The sequence below is a fragment of the Malus domestica genome, chromosome 12 (genome assembly GCF_042453785.1).
Source record: "Malus domestica chromosome 12, GDT2T_hap1".
NCBI classification, from domain to species: domain Eukaryota; kingdom Viridiplantae; phylum Streptophyta; class Magnoliopsida; order Rosales; family Rosaceae; genus Malus; species Malus domestica.
In genome coordinates, this window is record NC_091672.1 from 15,084,193 (window position 1) to 15,109,176 (window position 24,984).

At 38.9% G+C, this 24,984-nt stretch overlaps 3 protein-coding genes across 3 annotated transcripts; 1 reads left to right on the forward strand and 2 right to left on the reverse strand.

Annotated features, from left to right (window-relative positions):
• Window positions 1–1,894: 1,894 nt before the first annotated feature.
• Window positions 1,895–4,878, reverse strand: LOC139189758 (uncharacterized). Its single transcript, XM_070808944.1, has 2 exons — window positions 4,514–4,878; window positions 1,895–3,068 (listed from the first exon to the last, which is right to left on the reverse strand). Exon 2 carries the CDS (start codon window positions 3,062–3,064, stop codon window positions 2,084–2,086), a length of 981 nt encoding a protein of 326 aa, XP_070665045.1. The 5' UTR covers window positions 3,065–3,068; window positions 4,514–4,878; the 3' UTR covers window positions 1,895–2,083.
• A 242-nt stretch (window positions 4,879–5,120) lies between these two features.
• Window positions 5,121–8,843, forward strand: LOC139190042 (uncharacterized). Its single transcript, XM_070809740.1, has 4 exons — window positions 5,121–5,796; window positions 6,031–6,996; window positions 7,981–8,028; window positions 8,099–8,843. Exons 1-4 carry the CDS (start codon window positions 5,596–5,598, stop codon window positions 8,537–8,539), a joined length of 1,656 nt encoding a protein of 551 aa, XP_070665841.1. The 5' UTR covers window positions 5,121–5,595; the 3' UTR covers window positions 8,540–8,843.
• A 1,112-nt stretch (window positions 8,844–9,955) lies between these two features.
• LOC103449926 (sulfite exporter TauE/SafE family protein 4) lies at window positions 9,956–13,994 on the reverse strand. The gene is made up of 12 exons (XM_008389253.4): window positions 13,457–13,994; window positions 13,150–13,309; window positions 12,407–12,607; window positions 12,246–12,307; window positions 11,994–12,042; window positions 11,827–11,882; window positions 11,645–11,731; window positions 11,357–11,407; window positions 10,965–11,204; window positions 10,778–10,871; window positions 10,551–10,691; window positions 9,956–10,448 (listed from the first exon to the last, which is right to left on the reverse strand). Exons 1-12 carry the CDS (start codon window positions 13,622–13,624, stop codon window positions 10,366–10,368), a joined length of 1,392 nt encoding a protein of 463 aa, XP_008387475.3. The 5' UTR covers window positions 13,625–13,994; the 3' UTR covers window positions 9,956–10,365.
• Between the last annotated feature and the right edge of the window lie 10,990 nt (window positions 13,995–24,984).

Consider the following 24,984-nt stretch of genomic DNA (forward strand, 5'->3'; position numbering starts at 1 on the left):
AAATCTCACGATTCTCGGGAGGAGGATTCGTCTCTTCAAGGACGCTTCCATAATCTAGAATTTCCTCATGAGTTGGGTAAAATGAGTAAGCGATAGTCGGATTCACGGTAGGCTCTTCAGGACCTTGTGCCGTGGTTTTCCTCTTCCGGGGGTGTGAATCCTTTGAACCAAGGGGTCTGCCACGCTTTTGTGTAGGGGCAGATGATTGGCTAGCCGCTAATGTACGTGGATCACCAGAATTGGCGTCCCGGGCTTCCAGGAGGGTAGTCCGTCGTACATTTGGTACATCCATCTTTGCAGGCGTATTCGCAGCTGGAATATGTGATCTTGTCACGCGCGCTAGATCGGTGAAAGCATCTGGCATGCTCTGAGCTATGCTCTGGAGATCTAATATGCGCTGAACTTCAGCTTCAGACTGAGCGGTGCGGGGATCTAAATGAGACAAAGTGGGAGTCGTCCACGATAATTCGCGTCGTTCATTAGGAACGTTGACGTTCTTATCTCCCCCTAACGACGGGAAGACTGTCTCATAGAAGTGACACTCCGCGAAACGAGCTGTAAACAGATCGTCTGTCAAAGGTTCTAAGTAACGAATAATCGAAGGAGAATCATATCCGACATAGATTCCCATCCTTCGCTGAGGCCCCATTTTTGTACGTAAGGGCGGCGAGATCGGCACATAGACCGCACAACCAAAAACGCGCAGATGCGATATGTCGGGTTCGCATCCGGTGACCAACTGAAGGGCACTAAATGGTTGTGTCGCAACAGGCCTCAGGCGGACCAACTTTGCTGCGTGCAATATTGCATGGCCCCAAGCAGCGATCGGGAGCTTGGTACGTATGACCAACGATCGAGCAATCATTTGTAAACGCTTAATGAAAGCCTCTGCCAGGCCGTTCTAGGTGTGAACATGGGGTACAGGATGTTCAACTTCAACCCCAACTGACATGCAATAGTCATCAAAAGTTTTAGATGTGAATTCTCCAGCATTATCCAATCCAATAGATTTGATCGGATAATCAGGGTGGTGAGCCCTGAGCTTGATAACCTGAGCCAACAGTTTGGAGAATGCAGCGTTCCTTGTGGACAACAAGCACACGTGTGACCAACGTGTAGAAGCGTCAACCAAAACCATAAAATATCTAAATGGTCCGCAGGGAGGTTGAATCGGTCCACAAATGTCCCCCTGAATCCGTTGTAGAAAAATGGGAGGATTCGAACGAATCTTGTCATAAGAAGGCTTAGTAATAAGCTTTCCCATAGAACATGTTTGACATGCAATTTCATGGATCGAACCTAAGCTTCGGGTTAGTGGATGCCCGTGTGAAGTTTTGAGGATACGGCGCATCGCTATTCGTCCAGGATGTCCCAAACGATCATGCCAAAGTGTAATTTCGTGCCCGGTCCCTGTGGTAGAGCCGGCCACATAGTGGCATTCTATGGGGCGTATGGTCGTAGTATACAGACCACTCGGGTTACGCTCCATCTTCTCTAGAATACGCTTCTGGCCATATTCGTAGGAAGTTACGCACATAAATTCAACTCCGTTTTCTACGTGGGTTTCAGCGTGGTAATTGTTATCTCTAATGTCCTTGAAACTTAGTAACGTTCTTCCGGAACGTGGAGAATAGAGTGCCTCAGCAATGGTCAAGATTGTACCATTGGACAACATTATACGTGCCTTACCGTATCCTTCGATCAGGTTGGATGGGCCTGAGAGGGTTGTCAGAGGTGCATTCTTAGGTACGAAGTTAGTGAAATAGATGCGTTCACGCAAAACAGTATGCGTGGTTGCACTATCTGCCAGACAACTAACTTTCCCACTAGTCATACCTAGAATGAAAAATTAATTTGAATCGGTCACATGCATAAAAGTTTATAAAAACAAGTATCAATTCAAAATAATTTCATTTATTCAAGGAAAAAACTTAATATCCAAAATAAATCGCCAACTAATAATCCAAAACATAAAGGAAAATTGTTCAAAATCAACCAAAAAACAAGGTGGGGTTCGGCCACAAGGTGGAATTCGGCCCCAATTGTCTTATTTTAACTGAAAAATAAGTCTATGTCTAAGATTCTAATCTTCCATAGGAGTGGTATCCTCCTGAAAATCAGAAACCTCCATCTTTGTAGTCTCCGGTTCGTCCACTTGCAGGAAGTTTGGTTCAAACTTCGTACGACGAGAATGATATGCATCCACAACCTTCTTGGGAGCACGGCAAATACGGGACCAATGGTCCTTGGAACCACAACTATAACACATATCGTCATTCATTGTGGCAGGTGCTTTGCCCTTATTCTTGAAGTTCGGGGCCTTGGGAGCGAGGTTTGGGCGCTTCTGGGCTTTGTTTCCTCCCTTGGATGGGCCTTGGCTCTGTTGACCTTGGTGGGATGGCTTCTGGCCGCCCTTACCACGCCTCTTTTGGCGTTTTGGGTGCTGATTAGTGCTATAATGTGCTTCAGGCACAGCAGTAGCCCCAGTAGGTCGAGCTTGATGATTCTTCATCAACAGCTGGTTCTGCTTTTCAGCAAGAAGTAAAACAGAGATCAAATCCGAGAACTTAGTGAACTTCTGAGCTCTATATTGTTGCTGCAGGACAATATTAGAAGCAGAGAAGGTCGAGTAGGTCTTCTCCAGGAGATCCTCTTCAGTCAAAGTTTCATTGCAAAACTTGAGAAGTGATCGGATTCGACAAACTTCAGAATTATATTCATTCACAGACTTAAAGTCTTGGAAGCGCAAGTGCTGCCAGTCGTGTCTTGCTTCAGGCAAGAATATGTCCTTTTGGTGATCGAAACGATCAGCCAAAGCGACCCATAATGCACGTGGATCCTCTTCAGCAAGGTACTCAGTTTGTAGAGCGTCATGGATATGTCTTCGGATGAAGATCATAGCAGTGGCTTTTTCAGCTTCGCCAACAGGTTTATCTGTTGCTTCTTCAATAGCAGGACGCAAGTTCTTTGCAGTGAGGTGGAGCTTCACATCTTGAACCCACTTGAGGTAGTTCCTTCCAGAAACCTCCAAAGCGGTGAAGTCGAGTTTGTTCAAATTCGACATGTTCCTATCACAAAATAGATGGACAAGATGTGGTTAGTGTAATGGAGAAAAATCAATCCATTCACATAGGAGTAGAACATACAGGTTCTAATAGACATGTATTGGTTTAATTTTGCATGAAAAACTTCGGGTTTTCATGGGTGATATATTTAAGTGAAAACTTCGGGTTTTCAAACAAGGCATGTTTAGAAGAAACTTCGGGTTTCAAAGTAATTATGAACTTCAGGTTCATATATTCCTGCAGGCAAACACAAATATATATGCAAACAAATATGCAAAGAATATATGCAGAGATATTGTATAATGATAAGTGAATTAATTTATTTTTGGTATTCGGGGCCAAGTTAAAGTGTGGGTGAAAAAATAAAAACCCATATTATTTTAAAAAAAATTAAATAATAAAATCTCGGGGCCTAAAAATATAGGCCGAGGACCCTCGGGTGTAGGCTGCATGCCCACGGGGTGAGAAGAGGGAATGGGCTGCTGTGTGCAGCCCTAAATCATCATTTCTTTTTTTTTTCGGTATGGGCCGCTGCAGGCGAGCCCAGGAAAATAAAAAAAATTTGTTTTCTTTGCGGGCTGGGCCGCTGCAAGCGAGCCTAGCAAAAAATTGTTTTTTTTTTCTTTTGTTACACGGGCCGAGAGACAGAGCCCGAGTAGGGCTCGGGAAAGAGTCCAAAAAGGCATCCCAGCCGTAGCTGGGTGTGTTCACCGGGGAAGAACACCGGAATTAGTGGACGGCGCCATGGCAGGCGGTGTGTCCAGGGTCGAGCAAGCCATGGTTAGTCGAAGAACCAGGTGTTTGTCGACGAAGAGGAGATCTCGACGTCGATGGAAGAAAAAAAATCCAAATGAATTCAATTGAATTCGAGTGAAGACCCATGAAATTCTTCTGGAATTTCTAGAAATCGTTGGTGAAAACGATGGGTGGTGTCCAATTTTGCACAACTGCAGGTCGTGTGGTGTCGGAAAATCGACGGCAAGGACCTGGGCTTCAGGCCATAGGTCGGGACAAGGTGCTTCAAACGCACCGTTTCGGTTCAAGGCTTGCGGCCTGGGTTCTCGGTTTGGGTTGGGCCATCGCAGGCTGCGGGCCTGGTGGCTTGCGGCCTTGCAAAGGCACGGGTTCGACGAGAACCCTAATTTCCAATCGCAAAAAAAATATTTTTCTTCAATTCAATTATATTATATGCATGTATAATTTTAATGAATCACATATTTACGTTGATGCATATGCAAATAATAGTTTCAATGCATGTACATATGTAGGATTCAATTCATGACAAATATCAAATTCACATAATTGTAGCAATTTTGATTATGAAGCATACACAGTTTATGTAGAATCTAAAATACGTAAAACGTAAAGTTGGGTCATGCATCATGGTGAATGTTCATGCTAGCAGGGCTTGCAAAATATCGAGTTAAAAGCCGTTGTTTGGAAAGAACCTGATTGCGTGATGATATGGATGAACTGGTTTGATGCAGAAAAAAAATCTCCAACGTCAGATTCCTAAGCGCAGCGGTAGGAGCGTGCTGATAACGTGTTGTGGTCTATTTTATCTGACAGAGGGACTAGGGCCGGCGGCAGAGAGAGAGAGGAGAGAGATGTGTGTTTGTAGAATTGTAGGGGAATGTGTGTGTTGTTATCCCTCCTACATTGTGCCTTTATTTATAGTAGTAAAGGGAGAGAAGATATTCCTTCTCCTCCAAGTAATACAAGTTGTAATAGGAAAGGATAACTAGAATCAAATCTTATCTAGGATTTACACAATCATACTTAAACTAGGAATGTTTACAACATTTAGCATATTATTTATTTTCTCAACTATCAAACATGTTGATTAAGAAAAATTGTTTTTGACGAATGGAACACGAAATCGATGTTTCAGTAACTTCACATGAGGTAAGACTTTATAGTTTTCATTGTTTTAGTGATTTCGATGACATCGATAATTATTTATTCTTGCGTTTGCTGCATTATTTAAACTTCTATATTCATATTCAGCTTTTGAAAAATAATTCCAAACGAGCTCAAAGTTGTCGAGAATTCCTTGATGAGGTCCATAAAAGAGTATTTAAGTTGGGTTTATTTTGGGTAAAAAAAAGTAGTAAACCCAATTTTCCTTGTAAGAAAACGAAAAATAAAAAGGTGGCTGAGCAGAGGTGAGATGGATGATGATCATCGCTGAAAAATGACGACGACGAAGATGACATCTCACTGAACCTCAAGAAATACCATCAAAAACCCAATTTTCACTTCTTTTTCTTTTATTTTCTCATATTTTTTGCTTGAAAAGCTGTAAACCCTCCGCCGCTTGAAGACAAAACTGTGAAGACTCTCACACTCTCTTGACCCAGTAATCCAGGCAAACCCTTTTATATTTATATACACACACACACATACATACATGTAAATAAATATATTTCGAATTTCACCAATAGCCAAATCACAATTTCCAATTGGGAACCCAAAAACCCTAGAAAGATCGGGTTTTGGAGTGGATCGGGTGAGGAGGAAGAGGAAGAAGATGGGGGATAAACAGGACGACGATCGGAGTCAGAGCAGCGACTACACGTCGGAGGATGAAGGCACCGAGGATTACCGGCGCGGTGGCTACCACGCCGTCCGAATCGGCGACACTTTCAAGAGCGGACGGTATGCCGTTCAGACCAAGCTCGGCTGGGGCCATTTCTCCACCGTCTGGCTCGCCTGTGACACCCAACACTCCGTACTCCTCTCTCCCTCTCTCTTCTCTTTTTACGACACTGCGTTTTATTGCTTTTTGATCTGAGGTTGTAGGTATTAGGCGTTTGAGAATGTGGGGGAAAGTATTTGAAATTTTAATCTTGTTCTTGGTTTTTTTTATCTTTGACATGCTTAGTTTTAAGTAAATTAGTGGAGGATTAATGACAAATGTGTTTTGTTTTTGTTGGGTGGGTGTTGAATTGCACAAAAATGCCAGAGATTTGTTGCTCTGAAAGTGCAAAAGAGTGCTGACCACTACACTGAGGCGGCCATGGATGAGATAACCATCTTGAAACAGATTGCAGAGGGAGACCCAGGTGATAAAAAATGCGTGGTGAAGCTTCTAGACCATTTTAAGCATTCGGGTCCGAATGGGCAACATGTTTGTATGGTTTTTGAGTACTTGGGTGATAATCTGTTGACGCTTATTAAGTATAGTGATTACCGGGGAGTGCCACTACATAAGGTTAAGGAGATTTGTTATCATGTTTTGGTTGGATTGGATTATTTGCACAGACAGCTGTCGATTATACACACTGATTTGAAGCCAGAGAATATCTTGTTGATGTCAATGATAGACCCGCTCAAGGATCCGACAAAGTCAAGAGCACCTCTTATTCTTCCAGGTGGTAAAGACAAGGATGCATCGGAGTCAGGGTATGCAAAAGCGTTAAATGGGGATATGAGTCGGAACCAGAAGAAAAAGATTAGAAGAAAGGCGAAGCGTGCAGCTCAAGAGTGCGTGGATAGAGATGAAGCTGATGCTGATGTAGAAACATCCACTGAGGTAGAGGCATCTCCTAACACAAGATTGAATGTGCGTTCTGTTGAAGACCAGTCTACTAGTTCTGGCAATGCGAATAGATCATCAGATGCTGGTGGGCCAAATGGCTCTCGTCCAGGAAGTCATGGTAGTAAGAGAGGCAATCGCACTACAAGGCAGAAGTTGTTGGCATCAATTGACCTGAGGTGCAAATTGGTTGATTTTGGGAATGCATGTTGGACGTACAAACAGTTCACAAACGATATCCAAACAAGACAGTATAGGTGTCCAGAGGTGATCCTCGGCTCAAAATATTCAACCTCGGCAGATCTTTGGTCTTTTGCATGCATTTGTTTTGAGCTTGCAACTGGTGATGTACTCTTTGATCCCCACAGTGGTGACAACTTTGACAGAGATGAGGTATGGATGTATCCATAAACTACAATTTTCAGTTCATGCTTTATCTATTAGATATTAGATTCACCAATTGACTTTTGCTCTGTTTGCAAGCACTCTCGCTATCACACTCACACATGGAAGAGTTCATATGATGATTCCATCAAAACATACACTTCATATTTAGAAATGACAAATCAATTTTTCTATTCTTCCGCTGTCCACCTGCTCTCATATGTTTGAATAAATACATCTAATGTACTGTAAACCGCTGGTAAGAAGAGATTAATGGTACAGTTGGCAAGAATAAGATACACGAATGGACATGTTTTGTGACATTGAAATAATCTTTCGGAAACTGTTTTTTAAGAAAACAAATAGGAAAAGAATTCCTCCGAAAAGCATATATGATTGAGTGCTCTGCTCACCATGATATAATTTTAATGAACAGGGAGTTGTGCCATCAAATAACATTTTAATACTCCTTCCCTATACCTTCTTCCTTCAACCTACTCTTTGTATTCAGACATTTTCGTCATCTCTATATATGTTTTCTGTTCACAGTGTACCTATAGTTTGATTGCTACATTAATAACTTCATATTGGCATCGGTAGAAATAGCCATGGGGAGTGCATTGTTAGCAGTTGTTGAGAATCTCTACGTATGAATATATTAGAGTATGAACTGTAATAAAAGATGGCTGACCATAGTAACTCATCGGTATCTGCTGACTGCTGTCAATTGATTACAATAGCCTTATGCTGTTATTAACTTATTTTATTATTTCTCTCTACATGCCTTGGTTGACAGTTAGTGCTTGAGCATTGAGGGAATATTTTAGTGTTTTTGGGTTAAATAGAGTACTCTTTTGTAGTTTCTTATCGACTTTTCGGCGAGTCCTTCATTATATTGACTTCTTCAATGATATCAAGCATTTGAACTTCGGCAGATGCTTTTTACTTTGTCTATATTTTGTTAACCCAGTAACCTTATCTCGATATTTTCAGGATCACTTAGCATTGATGATGGAGCTTCTTGGAATGATGCCACGAAAGGTGAGAAATTTGTAAACCCCACTATTGAAGTTAAACTGAACTTCATCTAACTTAAATTTGTAAAGTGCAGATTGCCTTAGGTGGTCGATATTCTAGAGATTACTTTAATAGATACGGTGATTTGAGGCACATTCGTCGCTTGCGTTTTTGGCCCCTGAATAAGGTTCTGGTAGAAAAGTACGAATTTAGTGAGAAAGATGCAAGTGAATTAACTGACTTCCTCGTTCCCATCCTCGACTTTGTCCCTGAGAAACGGCCTACTGCTGCACAGTGCCTTGTTCATCCATGGATCAATGCAGGTCCTCGGCTACTGGAACCATCTATAGCTGCTGATAAAAAACAAGGAGTGGACAGTGACACGGCTGAAGAAAACCAGAGGGAAAAAGACGAGAGGGAGGCAATGGAGGTAGGGGTGGGAAATATCGCCATTAATTCCGATTCTAAACGGGTCAAAGATGTCCCATCCAGTAGTAAACCCTCCCTGGCAGCCGAAGGTAATCCATCCAGGTAGAGTTGTAGCATAAGTTTTGTCTACGGAATATGCCTCTTCATTGGATTTTTTGTTCGGCTGCGGAATTTCTGGCAAGGTGTGACTGCTTCCGGCTCGAGTTACAAACTTATTTTTTGTGGTTGGGAGGAGGATGATAGAACCTGAGCATAGGGAAATTTGGTGCTCCAATTATAAAGGGAACATCCTTTCAGCCGCAGTTGCCAAACACTCTGCACTTGTCTGTGAAAATATTCATTTCAATGTGATTCAATTCATGTACTACTGAATACCAAATTTGAAATATAAAAATTCCCATAATATTTTATTTTTCAAGCCTCCTTTATGTTATTGGTAAAACTCGAAATTTAATTTGAGATTTAGTCTTAGGAATTATAGTAACACAAAAGATAACTTTTTGGTATCGTAGGGGAATGCACGACGGAACAGTTGAATATCTTAATCTTCGTTAAAACCATTTGACTCGGGGTTTGTTTATGCATCTATATGTATGGAACAAATTGACTATATAACATTTGCATCTATTCATTTGGATGATCATCCCCGATTCAAATGATTTTTTTAGGGGTGATATTGAAATAAAGGTTAAGAAATTAAATGGTTTCAATTATGTGATTTATACAATGAAGCTATGATATTTGTAAAAACGAAGATGCAAGTATCATTCTTAAATAATTATGATATTAATGCTAGGTTAAATTAGACAAATTAATAATGTGGTATGTGTCAAATGTCAATGTTGTCATATTGCTAATTTGAATGCAAATCAAACTTTTTATCCTAATTTTGTCTAATTTTGTTCAGATGCGAGTCTGGGGTAAAATAGTTCTTGATGATTCGTTTTAAGAATACAAATTAGATTTGAGAAGTTGTAAGTTAATTGATTCAAAAGAGACGTGATAACAAAACGTTTGGTCTCCCATGTGGCCAGGAAGTGCTTTTGTCTTGAATACAAACATTCTACTCTTGATCCAAAAAAAAATCTACTTTTTCCTTCCTCACCACACTAATCACAAACATTTCAATACATACGTGATCTACCATCTTGCGTTTTAGGTACATTGAGACATAAGTATCTTGCCGTGCAAAACATTCAAACAAAAGCTCAAAATCATCCACAATCAAACAACAGATTTGAGCCACTTGTCTATTATGATTATTCTCCCAACATCTCTCCCACAAATAATAGAGGGAGAAATGTCCAATTCCACTGACAAAGGGAGAAGCACTTTTGTGGTCCAAGTTGTTTTTTTTTTCTTGGCACTTTTGTGGTCCAAGTTCTCATAATTGGAATTCCCACCATGGCTTCAAGTGAGTTAAGAACCAAGCAGTCATATTTGGCTCTATGTCAATGAGCTCCAAGGCCACTATTTGCTTAAAAAGTGTTGCAACGGATAACAAAGACATACAATTAGAGCGTTGATCCAACAATTAACGGTTGACATTCATTCATGAGCTATCAGGACGAAACCTCCTATCAAGATTTAAGACTGATTTGTAAAACTAGAGAAAGGGAATACAAGAGGTTTATTGAGATGATGCTGTTAGCCAGTAGCTAACATGCAACTTAACCTAACCCCTACAAATAGAAAACTTATTTTTCATGTGTTGTTAGCCAGGAGCTAACAAGCAAACTTAATCGAACACTACTTACTTGGTTCATGTGTTAGCCAGTAGCTAACAAGCAACCAAACCTAGACCAGAGGAAAAACCACACTTCCTTATTATTTCTTCATAACAATGTCGATCCGGGTTGGTCAACTGGGTGTTGGCCAACAATCCTATGATGAATATCTTAGGATACTATCATTCTGCATCTTAGCCAACGATCACTGACTGTTGCAGAAGTCCAAGAATCCCATAAACTCGTGATTTGATATCATTTGGAGGCTCATCTTGATGCCGATTACACCTGAAAAAAAACACACACAAACAAGGAATTAGGACACCGATGGTTATAAAGTAACAGGAACACGAGATTTTAGGTTTGAAAAGGAAAAAAAAATGTTTTTACCCATTGTGATAGCGCTAGCAAAGATGACACCAGAGAGGATGAATACGATGATTGATGCTCTCTTTAGAATCGAGACAACTCTTCGTACAAGGAACTGTCCCCAGAAGCCAGCCAAGATCGAAACACTTGTGAGGTATATAGCTGCAAAAGGAATTTACATCAGGAATAAAAGAAATTACCATTGCTTGCTAACCAAGTAATAAATGAGACCAGAAAAAAAGCTATACCATATGGAATTGGAAACCTCTTGAGCAAGTAGAACTCCACGACCGATAATGATGCCGAGAATGTCATCACGAATGTGGCGGTTGCACTAGCAACCTGTTCATGCAAACAGTAACAATCATAGAAATTTACTTGTACTGTGTAGTTACACTCAATTGGGATTGACTAGGTAAACATTATTGTTGATACCTGTGGGATGACACCTATCTCAAGCAGGAGAGGGCCAAGAACGAAACCTCCACCTGATCCAAGTAAGCCCCCAACAGTGCCTCCCAAGATTCCACATAGAGCACAGAATGCAATGTGAATTGGAGTCCATGCGATCGAAGCCTCGCATATTGACTCTGTGTTCCCTGCGCTCATTCTCTTCTTGTACTCTTTACACAGCTTCACCGATTCATATCCAAACACTCCAAGTGCTATGGGAAACTGAAAAGAAATAAAAATAATAGAAGGGGTAAAAAGAACAGAACAAAAGAGGTAATATAACTGTAAAAATTAAGGGGTTAAAAGGGTGTCCCTATCAGAATAGAGTTGAGAAACAAGTTGTGGCAATTATCTAGTAGGACATGTTCTCCTACCTGTAAGCAGAAGAGGACCCAATACCATGTACTGCAAGCAGTTACATCATTCTGCACTCAATTCAAAAGTATTAACTTATTAGCATTTAGAAATCATTCAATCACGTGAGAGCTTTACATTTCACGAGTACACAGCCACCAAAGTGGCCCATGTTAATCGTATGCTATCATGTATAAGGTTCTCTGCACATGGGATTGTATGATTGGCATAGGACCATAGGTACACCACGGTGGCCTGTGCCCATGCCGCGTCTAAGTCCTCAGATTAGAGAAAGGGGAATTACTTGCCTTGAGGATTTGAAGAAGTAGGAAAAGAACCCATAAAGCTACCAGCACCAACACTCTTTCCCATCTAAGGTTGAACATCAGTATTTGCTGAAGAAGACAGAAAAAAAAAAGTTGGCTTTTTTCAGTACTTGAGATTAGAAGATGGAAGACTTAGAATTATGGGCTATCAGTATTTTGCTCACCATCATTGACTTCTCTTCTCTTGGAAGTAATGACTCGTACTGTGCATCAATTAGAACTGTACCTTACACAGAAAAACACAGTAGATTTCCATATCAGGAATAGAAAAAAAATAAGTAAATACGCACGCGTCCGCACACATAGTAACACAGATCTAATTGTGACTCACGTTCGCCCCGAGAGTTCACTGTAGCTTCTTGCTGCCTTGCATATTCTTTCTGCAAAAAAAATTCAGAAATGAATGCACAATGAAATCAGTCTCTTTCAATAATGATCTTCAAATAGTTTAGATTTAGCACCCATCTTTTAGCCTATGGAGGGTACATGTTAAACATTCAATTTGGAGCGCAGATGGCTACGAATGAACGAAGAGTAAACATCGTTAAACTACTAGCAGTCTAAATTGTAAAAGAATTCTGACCTTTAAAATAGTCTCTTCCTTCCACATCTCAGCCCCCTTAAAACAAGACCTTGATGAAGTCCCTGATACAATTAGAAAGAGCAAAAGATAAGAAATTTAATAAATTAAAATAAGATATGAAATTGGGTTGGGTAAGAAGTAGTGAATAACTTTTTACGGACCGAGGAAGAGAATAATGATGAGGACAGTGATGAGCCAGTAGGGGAAGACGACACTGAGAGCAACACCCAAGGTGATGCCAAGCATGAGCATGGGCTGAAAGAGAAGGGCCAAATCATAGTCTATGATTGGCACTTCTTTTGTTGGATGAGGCACTCTCAGATTGTACCACACTGATGATGCTGATGCCCCCATTATCATACCTGCATCATCCAATCCAATCCAATCCAATCCAAACCAAATTGTTTAATTAAATTAAATATACATTATTCACAATTAAGTAATATATTACACCACACACAAGTAGAAGATAAAGTTAAGGGAAAAAATTCAGAATTTGGGAGAGACACAAATGGGAGACAGAAAGGCACCAATCAAGTACCCACTCTTTTGGATATCAATGTTGTTTTAAATTAAAATCATACCAAAAACTAACTGAGTAATGGCTTTCACACTTTCGCATTATTTTAAGTCATGACACATTGACACACTTTTTCGTTTATTTTAATCCAAAGGCTAAAACATCTATAAAGGATATACACCACCAGAGGGCGAAAATCCTTTCGGATTTAATTGGTATTCTATGTTGACTATAAATGGGTTGGAATTCATTTTACATGTTTTAAATAAAAACTTTGACATCATGAACTCAATGGAAAGCAAAGGCAAAGGGTAGTTTTTGAAACTCAAAATATGCAGAGCAAAAATAGGAAAAAGGAATTGGTAGAGACAGAAGTGAAATTACATTTAGAGAGGGCAGCAGCAGACTTGGTATCAAATCCAACAATCAAAGTAAGCATAGGAACAAATATTCCACCCCCTCCTACTCCTCCCACCGTCCCACATGCCGAACCCAGAAATCCAATCACTGTTGCCAGCACAAGCCTCCAACTGAACTTCAATTCCTGCATTCAAAGAACAAAACAAACCCTTTATCCATTAAGCAACACTTCATGTTTTCCACACATACAAAGGCGTCTGGATGTGTGCGCGCCACACATACAGAAACACAGAAAACTGAGAGAGAGAGAGAGAGAGAGAGAGAGAGTTACAGGCCACGTTTTATCGGTGGTGGAGAAGTGGGAGAGATTGGAACTGAGAGAATTGGAAAGGCCGATTTGGGGAGAGTAGGAATCATATTGGTGAGAGATGAAGAACACAGAGAAGACAGCCACAGAGAAACTTGAGAGAAGATAGAGCACTAAGCCTCTTGTAGCCATTGACTCGTTGGTTGTTTATCTTGTCAGTACAAACCACAAGATAATCACTACAATATAACTGCAAAGCCCTGGTTTTTGCAATTGCTTGGCACCCAGGTACGTTATTTGCTTTGTCTCCTCCTAAACGATGTGAGAAACAACGTGTATAATATATGAGAGAGACGTCCAGTCACATGGATCAACGAGGACACCAAAATGGAAAAAGGAATCAAATTAATTTTCGTGAATTTGAATTTTTACTTACTAGGAGATATTCTCTGAATCTCTCCATTGAGTTTCCATGTAAAGTTAATAGTTAGTATTTGATTAAATGGGAAAAAATTGATTTTGTTTTTACTCCATTATGTATACAAATTGAAGTTGGCTTCGTCTACATCAGAACGACTACTTTACAATTTTTCATTTTTTTATTAGCACCCCCACTAAGTTACTAACCTGACATTCGTTTCGTGTTTTCCGTACATGTTCGTGTTGTTTTCATGACATGTCCGATATTGCAACAGGTTGTGCCGTGTAACACCCGTTAAATGAACCTGCAATATGACCCAACCAGAACTTGACTCGTTACTTTTAACGGGTAATATAAACCGACACGTTAAATAAAGTATATTTTAAATTAATAAATAATCAAATGAAAAACATAATACTAAAAACGTAAGTGAGGTCAAAGAATGCAACGGTAAGGATTTAATCTCACATAAATCCTATGGCCAATGTTGTACTAAGGTTTTTTTTTAAAATAATGCAGAAGTGTGACAAATATATATATATATATATATATACAAACGGTCGTAAGCTCTACAACTTTTCTGAAGAGGCCAACTCCTAAATTCGCTACCACAATCCCATAAACCATAGATTTAAAATTAATCGTTGAGTGTCGTTTACATATAAGCTTCATTCTTCTAAACGATTTTTATTTTTTCAGATTTTTATTTTTTTGAAAACATGATCTATTAGCGGATGCAAAAAAATGAACAGTTCGGATAGTTGATATCACATTCAAATTTTTACGATTAGTGAAAATATTCTCGGAGTTTATAAAGTCTCTAGAAGCTATAAAATATCGACTCATATTTTAGTTAACTATAAATATCGAAACTTGATATCCATGATCTGAACTGTTCATTTTTCTGTATCCGCTAAAAGATCATGTTTTCGAAAAAGAAAATCTGCAAAACGAAATCCAGTGAGAAGAATAGAGCGAAAATGATAATCGATTGTTAAATATAAATCTAAGGTTTATGGATTATGGTGTTGACCAATGAAAATTGTAAAGTTTGACATTACAAGTGATTGTATATTTTCTTTATTACATTTTTCTTTCAAACATTAAACACTATTCATGAGGGTTTAGAGGGTTTTGCAAATCTAAATGACGTTGTAACCATCGTCTAAGCGTAGAGGATGTAATCATGAGCGTTTGTATATTATTTTCATACTTTTACATTAATTATTATGAATTTTAGTAGTTTAAAATTATCGAACTAACTTTTTTCTTATCGGGTTGAAACGGGTTACCCGCGGATAAACTTGTTAACATACGACCAGATAATGACCCCATTAGTTAATGTGTTGATCCGAAACTTGTTATTTTGTTGTTGTATTGGGTAGGGTTAGCAGGTTATGTAAGAAATGTTCAGATCAGCCACATTAAAATTTAATTTCAATGACTAATATACCCTAATATGCAACGACAATTTCGACCTCATAAGGCTTTTAAAAACTTTAAAAACTTCTAAATACACTTCAAATCACTTTTAACGTGTATATCTCAAAATTAATTTTTCTTGAACTCTCAAAACCACTCTCACCCTCTATTGTAGAACAAAACCATAATCAACATTTTGGTTTATTATACTCAGTTATTGGACCGCAGTTGATTTTTAGATATGCCAAGTTGTCACTAGTACAAAAAACACTTTGCGCGACGCAGGTCCTTTGTCGCGCAAAGTAAAAAAAACGTTGCACAAAACTTAGCGCAACAAACCTTCGTCGCGCATTAACCGTCGCGCCAAGGCAGTGACAGATGGGTTTGCATGATGAAGAAGAAACATGCGTCGCACAAAGCCTCTTTGCGCGACGTAGGCTGCGTCGTCCAAAGTGACTTTGCGCAACGTAGGCTGCGTTGCGCAAAAAGGCTTTGCGCGACTTAGGGACATGCGTCGCGCAAACCCTTTTTTTTTTGGCAAAAATATTTTTTATTTAATTTTTTATAAATATTGTAATTAAATTATAAACAATAATTAATAACCAAAAAAAGTATTTAATTATAAATATATGAAAATGTACATACAAGATGTTCGAACAAAAAAGAAAAAACTACAACAAATAGTTTCCAAAGAAGAATGGTGTAAAGTTGGTGAACAAAGGCTCCTTGGTTTTAGGATTCATCTTCTCACGTTGGTGATCCTCGACCCCATGGGACTGAAAAAGAGTTGCATATGCACTTACCTGCAAAGGAAAAAAAAAACTTTTCACTTGAAATTGATCACAAAAACCAAAAGCTCTCCAGATTTCAAATCCTTGCAAGAAGGAAGCAACTAAGTAGCAATGCAAAATGTTTAGGAGGAGTTAAGAATTAAAAAAAAATAAAAGGTGCAAAGAATCAATCAGTAGGGATACATTGGCCTTACCAGATTCAATGAATGAGAAAGCTTGACTGTCTGCAATATGCCCGATTTATCAATACATAAACATTAATATTTCTAGTTAGGTATATTAGTTGAAGAGAAACATGGATCAATAAAGGAGTACACAAAATTGTAAATGGAAAATCAGGGAGTCTATCAATTCTTTCACCATAGTGTCAGAAGCCAGTTAGTAACAACAGAAGGCTAACCTCTGAGGCACAGAGTTCAAATCAGCAAAGGAATCTTCAACTTGGAAATTTTCTCAAGTGCATGGATAAGGGTTACAACCTTGCATCAACAAAGAAGCAAATTAAGTTAATTCTGCTCCTTAAACACAAAACTAACAGAAGGAAGAGTTGCATTTTACACACAGCACCTGCAACAATTTTATGTCTAGATTTTTTACATTTGCATGTAAATGGGTATTTGACTGTGGCCGAAAGGGACAATTGTGTCAGCAGTCAGCATTCGAGAATTTAGGATATAAGGCTGTAAAATTTGAAATAGACACAGTACGACACAAATTGTAGGTCGATTGCCATCAGAGGAGCCCTCATTTTCCACCATTCCTAATATAACAATAAGTGCAATGTTGTCCTGTAAAATTGCGTACAAGAAGCTGATATAACAAACAGATGGGAAGCAGAAATAAGAGCCCCACTAGAACATAATGCACATTAAAAACCATACAATAAGCTGATATAACAAACAGATTGGAAGTGTTTCTAACCCTCCAAACTACTTCTCTCACTCTTTTAACATGTTCTATTGCATCTAATATAACCAGGAAGATTACCATTGATTTAAGATCATAATGTTCTTTTTAAAAGGAATATAATTGGATGCTCCCTAACCCTATTAGATTTTACTTGAATATATATCAGCACAAGTAAACATACATACTAGTATACAATTAAATGTCACCTGTACATTTAGGCCTAGAAACAAGCCTTATATGGTAGTTTGAAGGATTGCTCTTCAACCAGCCAGCCAAAACATACACCACTTTAAACCCATTTTCATGCTTTTCAACAAACTCCTGGAGTAACCTATACAAAACAACTTTTAATCACTTGTAAACCAGAAATGCAACCCACAAGCTTTGAGACAGTTCATATACCTCTTTGCAGCATTCAAAGACACCACGTAAGTTCAACTCAGCCACTTGTAGGAAACCTATAACATAATTCAGCACCGAAAGTAACTAAATTTAGACAATCTTATACAAATTTAAACACATCTTAACTCAAATTCCAATCAAGAATTTTTTTTTATACATGAAATTGAATGTATAATCAATCCTAAATGCCCAACCAAAGGAATAAAACCTCCATCCCCTGCACTCAGTCACCAAACTACTGCTCCACTTCAATGATTCAATCTGCGCCTTCCCCCAATTAAGGTAAACAAAATTTAGTTTCCTTTTTTGGGACAATAGGGAGAATATTACACAAAGATGGCATCATAAAGATCCCCAAACACCATGGTACAAGCACAGAAACTAAAACAAGCTTTGAATCAAATGGAGGATTGGAGTAGGAGGGATTAGGGGCACCATGAATTATACACATGGAGAATTGGAGAATAATGCACATGCTTTTGTAATTGGTCGGTTTCAGAACCCAAATTAAGGTACTCAATTTAATTTATCTTCTGAGTATAACATAAAAAAGGTGTGTGTATGTGAAAGTGATGATGGGTTCTTCCCAATTTTGTCCCATCAACATAAAAAAATATTTTTATTATAGTCATTCATCAAACAAGGTTGGTTTAATCTCTTCTAATGTGCATGCAGCATTCTATGACCTCTTGCCGCATTCTATAACCCATATTAAGGTACAAATGCTTGATTAAAGTGCATAACAAACGGATCTTTTCTCATAATTCGCACAGAGTTAGAGATTACAATTAAATAACTGAACAAATATATATGAGAAATTAAGGTGGGCTCTGCGATAAGAAATTAATTAACTTAAAAAAACAGAGACCTATGAAATTGGGGGAAAAGGGCAGCTAATTTTTACCTCTGCAATGGCTGTCGAGACAGTGAGGTGGTCAAGTGCTTAATGGCAAGGTTGCGGGGTTGCGAGGATGCAAGGCTGCAACCTGTGAGGGTTTGCAAGGCTGCGAGAGAAAGTGGTGTGAATGATGATGACTGACTGAGAGTGAGGGAGAGGGAGGCGCGGGGTGGAACACAGGCAGAGAAGAAGAAGTGAAGAAAAACCTAGGGTTGGTAGCAGAAACAAAAAAAAACGATGGAATTGGGCTCGGGTATGCAGGGGTGGAGGCGCTTGGAAATTTCTGAAGAGGAAAGGGAGAGAAGCTGCGATAGAGAAATGAAGAGGAGATTTTGGGCGCCATGCCAAAATTTTGGCAGCCCTCCAAATTTTAATCTCCCACCTCCTTCAAATGTTTTTAATTATGTATGATTACTCTTTTTTCTTTGTCACAATGTATGATTATATTAAAATCTATCGTTTTGATACGATACACATTCTACGAAACTAATTTCAACAATTCAACCGTCAAACTTGTTTGTATATACTTCGAGATCTCATATGCCAAAAATTGCAACAAACAAACATTCATAGATCAAGTAACGGGACAAAACTTTTCGATGGTTATAAACGAAAAATCACGATTTAACGGTAGTTTTAACTCCGATTTTGATTATTTTTAACAACTATACTTCTTGATCCTATATGAATACAATGAACTAATTCGATCGTCAATTTAAAATATTTACACTAGTGGATACCATAAAATCTTATGTTATACTTAATGAAAGTATAGATAAACTCCAAGTGTTAGTGAATCTATTGTTTTGATGCGATACACATTCTACGAAACTAGTTTCAACGATCCAACCGTCAAACTTGTTTGTATATGCTTCGAGATCGCATTTGCCAAAAATTACAAAAAACAAACATTCAAATATCAAGTAACGGGACAAACCTTTTTTACGGCTATAAATGAAAAATCATGATTTAACGATTATTTAAACTCTGATTTTGATGATTTTTTACAGCTACATTCCTTAACCCTATATGAATACAATGAACTAATTCGATCGTCCATTTAAAACATTTACACAAGTGGATACCACAAAATCTTATGTTATACCTAATAGAAGTATAAATAAACTCCAAGTATTAGTAAATCTATTATTTTGTTGGGATATGCATTGTACGAAACTAGTTTCAACGATCCAACTGTCAAACTTGTTTGTATATGCTTCGAGATCGCATACGCCAAAAATCGCAAAAAACAAACATTCAGAGATCAAGTAACGATATAAAACTTTTTGACGGTTATAAACGAAAAAGCCCGATTTAATGGTAGTTTTAACTCCGATTTTGATGATTTTTTAGAGCTACACTCTTTAACCCTATATGAATACAATTAAATAATTTGATCGTCAATTTAAAATATTTAAACAAGTAGATACCACAAAAAAAGGCAATGCAAGAACCCCAAAAGAAAAGCAAAAGGCAAAAAAAAAAAAAGCACTTTGCGCTACGTCGCACAAAGCTGTTTTGCACGACGCAGGTGTACCTACTTCATGCAAAGTGCTTTTTTTTTTCGCGACGCAAGTGTACCTACGTCGCACAAAGTGCTTTTTTGTTTTGTTTTGTTTTTGTTTTTGTTTTTTTTGTTTTTCTCTCATTTTGCTTTTCTTTTGCCCTTTTGCTTATGAGTACAAAATAAATAAATTAAAATCTACTTACTAAAAATATATACCATTGAACTTGATGAGAAACACATTGTACGAAATTAGTTTCAACGATCAAACCGTCAAACTTGTTTGTATATACCTCGAGATCACATACGCCAAAAATCTCAAAAAACAAACATTTAGAGATCAAGTAATGGGACAAAACTTTTCGACGGTTATAAACGAAAAATCACGATTTAACAGTTATTTTAACTCCGATTTTGATGAATTTTTAGAGCTATACTCCTTGACCCTATATGAATACAACGAAATGATTCGATAGTCAATTTAAAATATTTACACAAGTGGATACCTAAATTTCCACTATCAAAACCTAATCCGTGAACCGCAAACTACAACACATAAATATGCATTCCCAAATTGTCCAAAAAATGGGATAATTTAAGAATTAATTAGACCGTAGTCATGCTTTCGCATCCATACATGAAATCCAACTAATTCTCAAACGGAAAACTAAGCTTTTCTTGAAAAAAGTGTACGAAGTTAGTAGTATTAACTTTGTAAAACACAAAACAATTTTGTACTTGATGTACAAAAATATGTGCATACAAATAAATTAAATCACAATAATTAATGAAACTAAATAAAATAGATACAAACTATTAATCCTTCTAAACCAAAAAAAGGGACGATTCCGTATTGACATCACCCAAAATTTCTATGTTCCACAGTTTTAACTTATTGTTTACCGCTTCCACTCCTGCCTTAAAATTATTGTATAAGGACCTATATGATGAGACCATGTATTCTAAATCGTAAAGGGTAGAGACTACACCTAAAATGATTACTAACCACGTAATAGAACAGTGGTTTGACAAAGCTATAAATTGGCTTCTTCTCTAAATCTCTAACATTCTAGTTTCCTCCTCCCAATTTGGTGAGAAATGAAATCTATCCATTTTTTAACACACATCAATCTATCCCTAAATTAGATCAAGTTAACTGAGCAGTATGAAGTTTCTTAGCTTTTGTTTCCCTAAACCTATCAAAATCCTTCATACTCCTAGTCATTCATTCTACTCATTCAATTGTTCAAAATCAAAAACTCAACTTGTTAAAAATAAGCTAGAATTGACAAAGATAATTAAAGAAAAACATAAATACACAAAAATAAAAAAATCCAAACATAAATGTAATTAATAAATAGCTAATTAATTAATCAAATAAATACAATACCTGAAGGTGAAGATGGTGAGGGTTGAGAGAGATAGAAAGTCTGAAAGAGAGTGAAAGAGAGAGGTTGAGTGTGCAGAAAAAGGCTCCTATGTGTGGTTATTTTATAAAAAAAATCGTCCACTTTGCGCAACACCACATACGTCGCGCAAAGTTGGGAGGTAAAGCATTCTTGGTTGACACCAAAATCTTGCGCGACGCAGCCAACATCACACAAAGTAGCTTTGCGCGACGAAGGAATAAGTCACACAAAGCTGTTTTGCGCGACGTAGGTGCACCTTTGTCGCGCAAAACAACTTTGCGCAACGCATTCCTTCGTTGCTCAAAGTGTCGTCGCGCAAAGCTACTTTGCGCGACGAAATTTGCTGCGTCGTGCAAACATGTTTTTGTACTAGTGTGTTCAAAAGTAGAACCATTATCAAAGAGTAGCCTCTGGGAAAGTATGAAGCAACCCAAAAATAGTGTTGATGCACAAAACCAGAGGTGTCTTGGAACAACGTAAATCCAACCGTGAATCTGCAAGAAAGTAAATAACACAAGATGTATCGTGGTTTACCCCAATATTTGGGCTACGTCCACACTGATATTGTATTTCTCTGAGAGGATTGTGAGGGAGAGAGCCTCTGAGAGTGAGGCTTTGAGAGGGTGAGGTCAGGCCTAATGAGGAGAGTGATGAGTCATTTTATAAAATAAAGACTTCTCACTTATTACATATTTTCCCTTTCATTTATTACATAATTACATTTGAGTCTCGATACGAGATCTAAATACGAAGGCCCTAAGTATGGTACAAACAGTAGTCCCCCAAGTCTTCAGTCAAGAGAGTCTTTTGGCTGGAGACTTGAAATTCAGCCTATGTGTGGGCCGAAGTAACTAGATGTTGTCTAGAACTGATACTCAATATGAGGCGGTGCCCAATATGAAATGATGCTCAACTAGAAGTAGCATATGTTGCGAGGCTGCTTAGCTTGTGGCTTATGTTGCCTTGGTTGGCTCGGCTTGTGGTGTTGAAGGTGAGGGAGTCCTTTTTATAGAATAAGAGCTCACTCCTTAATACATAAATGATGGGCTAGAGTCGATGCTTACGGCGAGGCGGTTGCTCAGCAAGTGGCGATGTTCTCTAATGATGGTGAGGGGGTCCCTTTTATAGAATAAGGGATCGCTTCTCAATACATAAGTGATGGGTTAGGAGTGATGCTCGAAGTGAGGAGGTTGCTCAGCAGGTGGCGATGCTCTCTAATGAAGGTGAGGGAATCCCTTTTATAAAATAAGGGCTTGCTCCTCAATACATGAATAATGGGTGCCCTCTAATGAAAGTGAGAAAGTCCATTTTATAGAATAAGGGCTCGCTCCTCAATACATAAATAATGGGCTAAGTCCCTCAAGTATTTTTCATGAGGCCCAGTTGAGGCCCAATATATGGTACATAATGTAGTCCCCCAAGTCTTTGGTCAATAAAGTCTGTTGGCTGGAGACTTCAAATTGAATCCATGTATGGGCCGAAGTGGCGGTTGTTCGAAGGCGGTATTTGTATACACTGCACTGAAGCTTTGTAGGTGAAGCTTTGCAAGTGAAGCTTTTGAAGCTAGAGCTCTGTAAATGAAGCTTTTTGAAGCTAGATTGACATGAGTGATGCTCATGAATGTTTAACATGAGTGATGCTCATGAATGTTGACATGAATGATGGTCATGAATTTTTATGTATGATTGTCATGAGTGATGCTCATGAATGTTTATGTATGAATGACATGAGTGATGCTCATGTATAATTTTGAAGTACTGGACGTACTTTTGATCACCTAGTGGGTGATAATAGCGGCAGGCTGCCGAATAATTTTGGAGTACTGGGCGTACTTTTGATCACCTGGTTGGTGATAATAGCGGCAGGCTGCCAAATAATTTTGGAGTACTAGGCGTACTTTTGATCACCTGGTTGGTGATAATAGCGGCAGGGTGCCGAATAATTTTTTTGTAGTATTGGATGTACTTTTGGTCATCTGATTGGTGATAATAGAGGGCCTGCCTCTTTTAGGCATATGGGCCTTTGCCCTTCACATAACATTCCAGCCCATTATTTTGGGCTTGCCCTTTATTTATTTATTTATTTATTTATTTATTATTACCCTCTGATGGGGTTATACAGATATCTCCGAAAGATACGAAAAATAAATTACATCATTAAAAAATAAGAAAAGTAAATCACATCATTCTGGTGGGGTGTTTATTCCTTGTTTTTGCAATGTGGGTGTTTATTCCTTGCTTTTGCAGTGTGCCCATGTGCTCTCGCAGAGGAAAACCTCTCTTTTACTTTCTGCTTTTTCTCATTTTTTTTTTCTGCTTTGCTTTCGCTTTTGTTTCCCACTGCGCCTCTCTCTTTTGCTTTTATTTCCCACTCGGCTTTTCTCTTTTGCTTTCTGCTTCCTGTCTCAGCTTTTCTCCATGAGCGACTGCTTTGGATATGTCGCTTGATGACATGATTAAGGGCAATATTCCTTTCTCTAAAGTGACAGCTGCTTGGACAGCCTTTATTGACGGAGAGACTTTTGGACGATCCTGTTGGTGCTCTCCCATTCCCTTTCCATATGGATCACCACCTCTTCAAGCACAGCAGCAACATCTCCCTTGATGACGTCATAAAGATCGCCAAGGTTATAAGGAACCGATCCATGGCCGAAGGAGCTCGCGGGAAACGGTGAAGTAGATTCTCGGGATCTGCGTCTCGGTGGGTTTCACAGTCACCGGCAAGGACCCCAAGGATTTGTAAGAGAAGATCGTCATGGTCTTAGAATAACAGCCTCATAGCTCATCAGCTTCGCCACAACCCCGATATCCCTCAGAACTTTGGAAACCAACAGCGTAAACGACCTGGCCGTGGTGTTTAAGCTTGTCCCTGGTTCTAATATTGTCCTTGAGCATGATTGGAGTCCTGTGCAGCTTTAGCAACGGTCTGCTTCTGGCTGATGGGTTGGATTCCCATTCTCGGTGTTGTTCGTCGGCGGAATCGACCTGGGAAAGCTGTCAAATCTGCACTCCACATTCTAATAAATGCATGTTGGTCTGCTTCTGGTTGATGGGTTGGATTCCCATTCCCGGCGTTGTTCGTCGGCGGAATCGACCTAGGAAAGCTGTCAAATCTGCACTCCACATTCTAATAAATGCATGTTGGTCTGCTTCTGGTTGATGGGTTGGATTCCCATTCCCGGCGTTATTCGTCGGCGGAATTGACCTGGGAAAGCTATCAAATCTGCACTCTACATTCTAATAAATGCATGCCCGTGGGGGAGAAACCGAATTAAAGTCGTTAAATCCGGTGTAGTCTTCTAGATCATCGAGCTTGAGCTTGTAAAACCCAAAAAGCGTGTAACAGAGCTGATATTCAATCTTTTGGCCAATTTATGTGGCTGTGCTGATGGGAGAGATCAGCTGCTGAAACACGGTGGAGGTATGCATGAGCTTTCCATTTTGCTGTCATCGTCGTCGACATTGAGAAACATGAAGCTGAACCTGCAGAGGAGATGGTTTGGACAGATAAAGAATAGCTGAAGCCATGCTTGCTTGCTTAGTCGTTGGGTCTCGTAGAGCCATCGTCGCCATAACTCTGTCTCCCTGGAATAAGCCATTCATTTTGGAGGAGAATAATAACCACGGCTGTGAGATCGAGATCTTGCACGGCATGGAGGTGGAGAACGGGAATATCGTGGAGAGCATAAATAGCGAGGAGGAGACCTTCTTCAATCACAATATCGACTAGTAGTCCTGGAGCTTGAACGGAGCCATTGCTTTTGATCAGCGGTTACAATGATTGAATACGTTGATCG

What these genes read in the sequence shown, in the direction of transcription:
- LOC139189758 (XM_070808944.1), bottom strand. Translation starts at nt 3,064, where the DNA reads ATGTCGAATTTGAACAAACTCGACTTCACCGCTTTGGAGGTTTCTGGA.
- LOC139190042 (XM_070809740.1), top strand. Translation starts at nt 5,596, where the DNA reads ATGGGGGATAAACAGGACGACGATCGGAGTCAGAGCAGCGACTACACG. An exon ending in CCTGTGACACCCAACACTCC is followed by an intron (nt 5,797 to 6,030) that starts GTACTCCTCTCT and finishes CAAAAATGCCAG; the next exon opens with AGATTTGTTGCTCTGAAAGT. An exon ending in TTGGAATGATGCCACGAAAG is followed by an intron (nt 8,029 to 8,098) that starts GTGAGAAATTTG and finishes TGTAAAGTGCAG; the next exon opens with ATTGCCTTAGGTGGTCGATA.
- LOC103449926 (XM_008389253.4), bottom strand. Translation starts at nt 13,624, where the DNA reads ATGGCTACAAGAGGCTTAGTGCTCTATCTTCTCTCAAGTTTCTCTGTG. An exon ending in CATCATTATTCTCTTCCTCG is followed by an intron (nt 12,308 to 12,406) that starts GTCCGTAAAAAG and finishes TAATTGTATCAG; the next exon opens with GGACTTCATCAAGGTCTTGT. An exon ending in GAGGTTTCCAATTCCATATG is followed by an intron (nt 10,692 to 10,777) that starts GTATAGCTTTTT and finishes TTCCTTTTGCAG; the next exon opens with CTATATACCTCACAAGTGTT.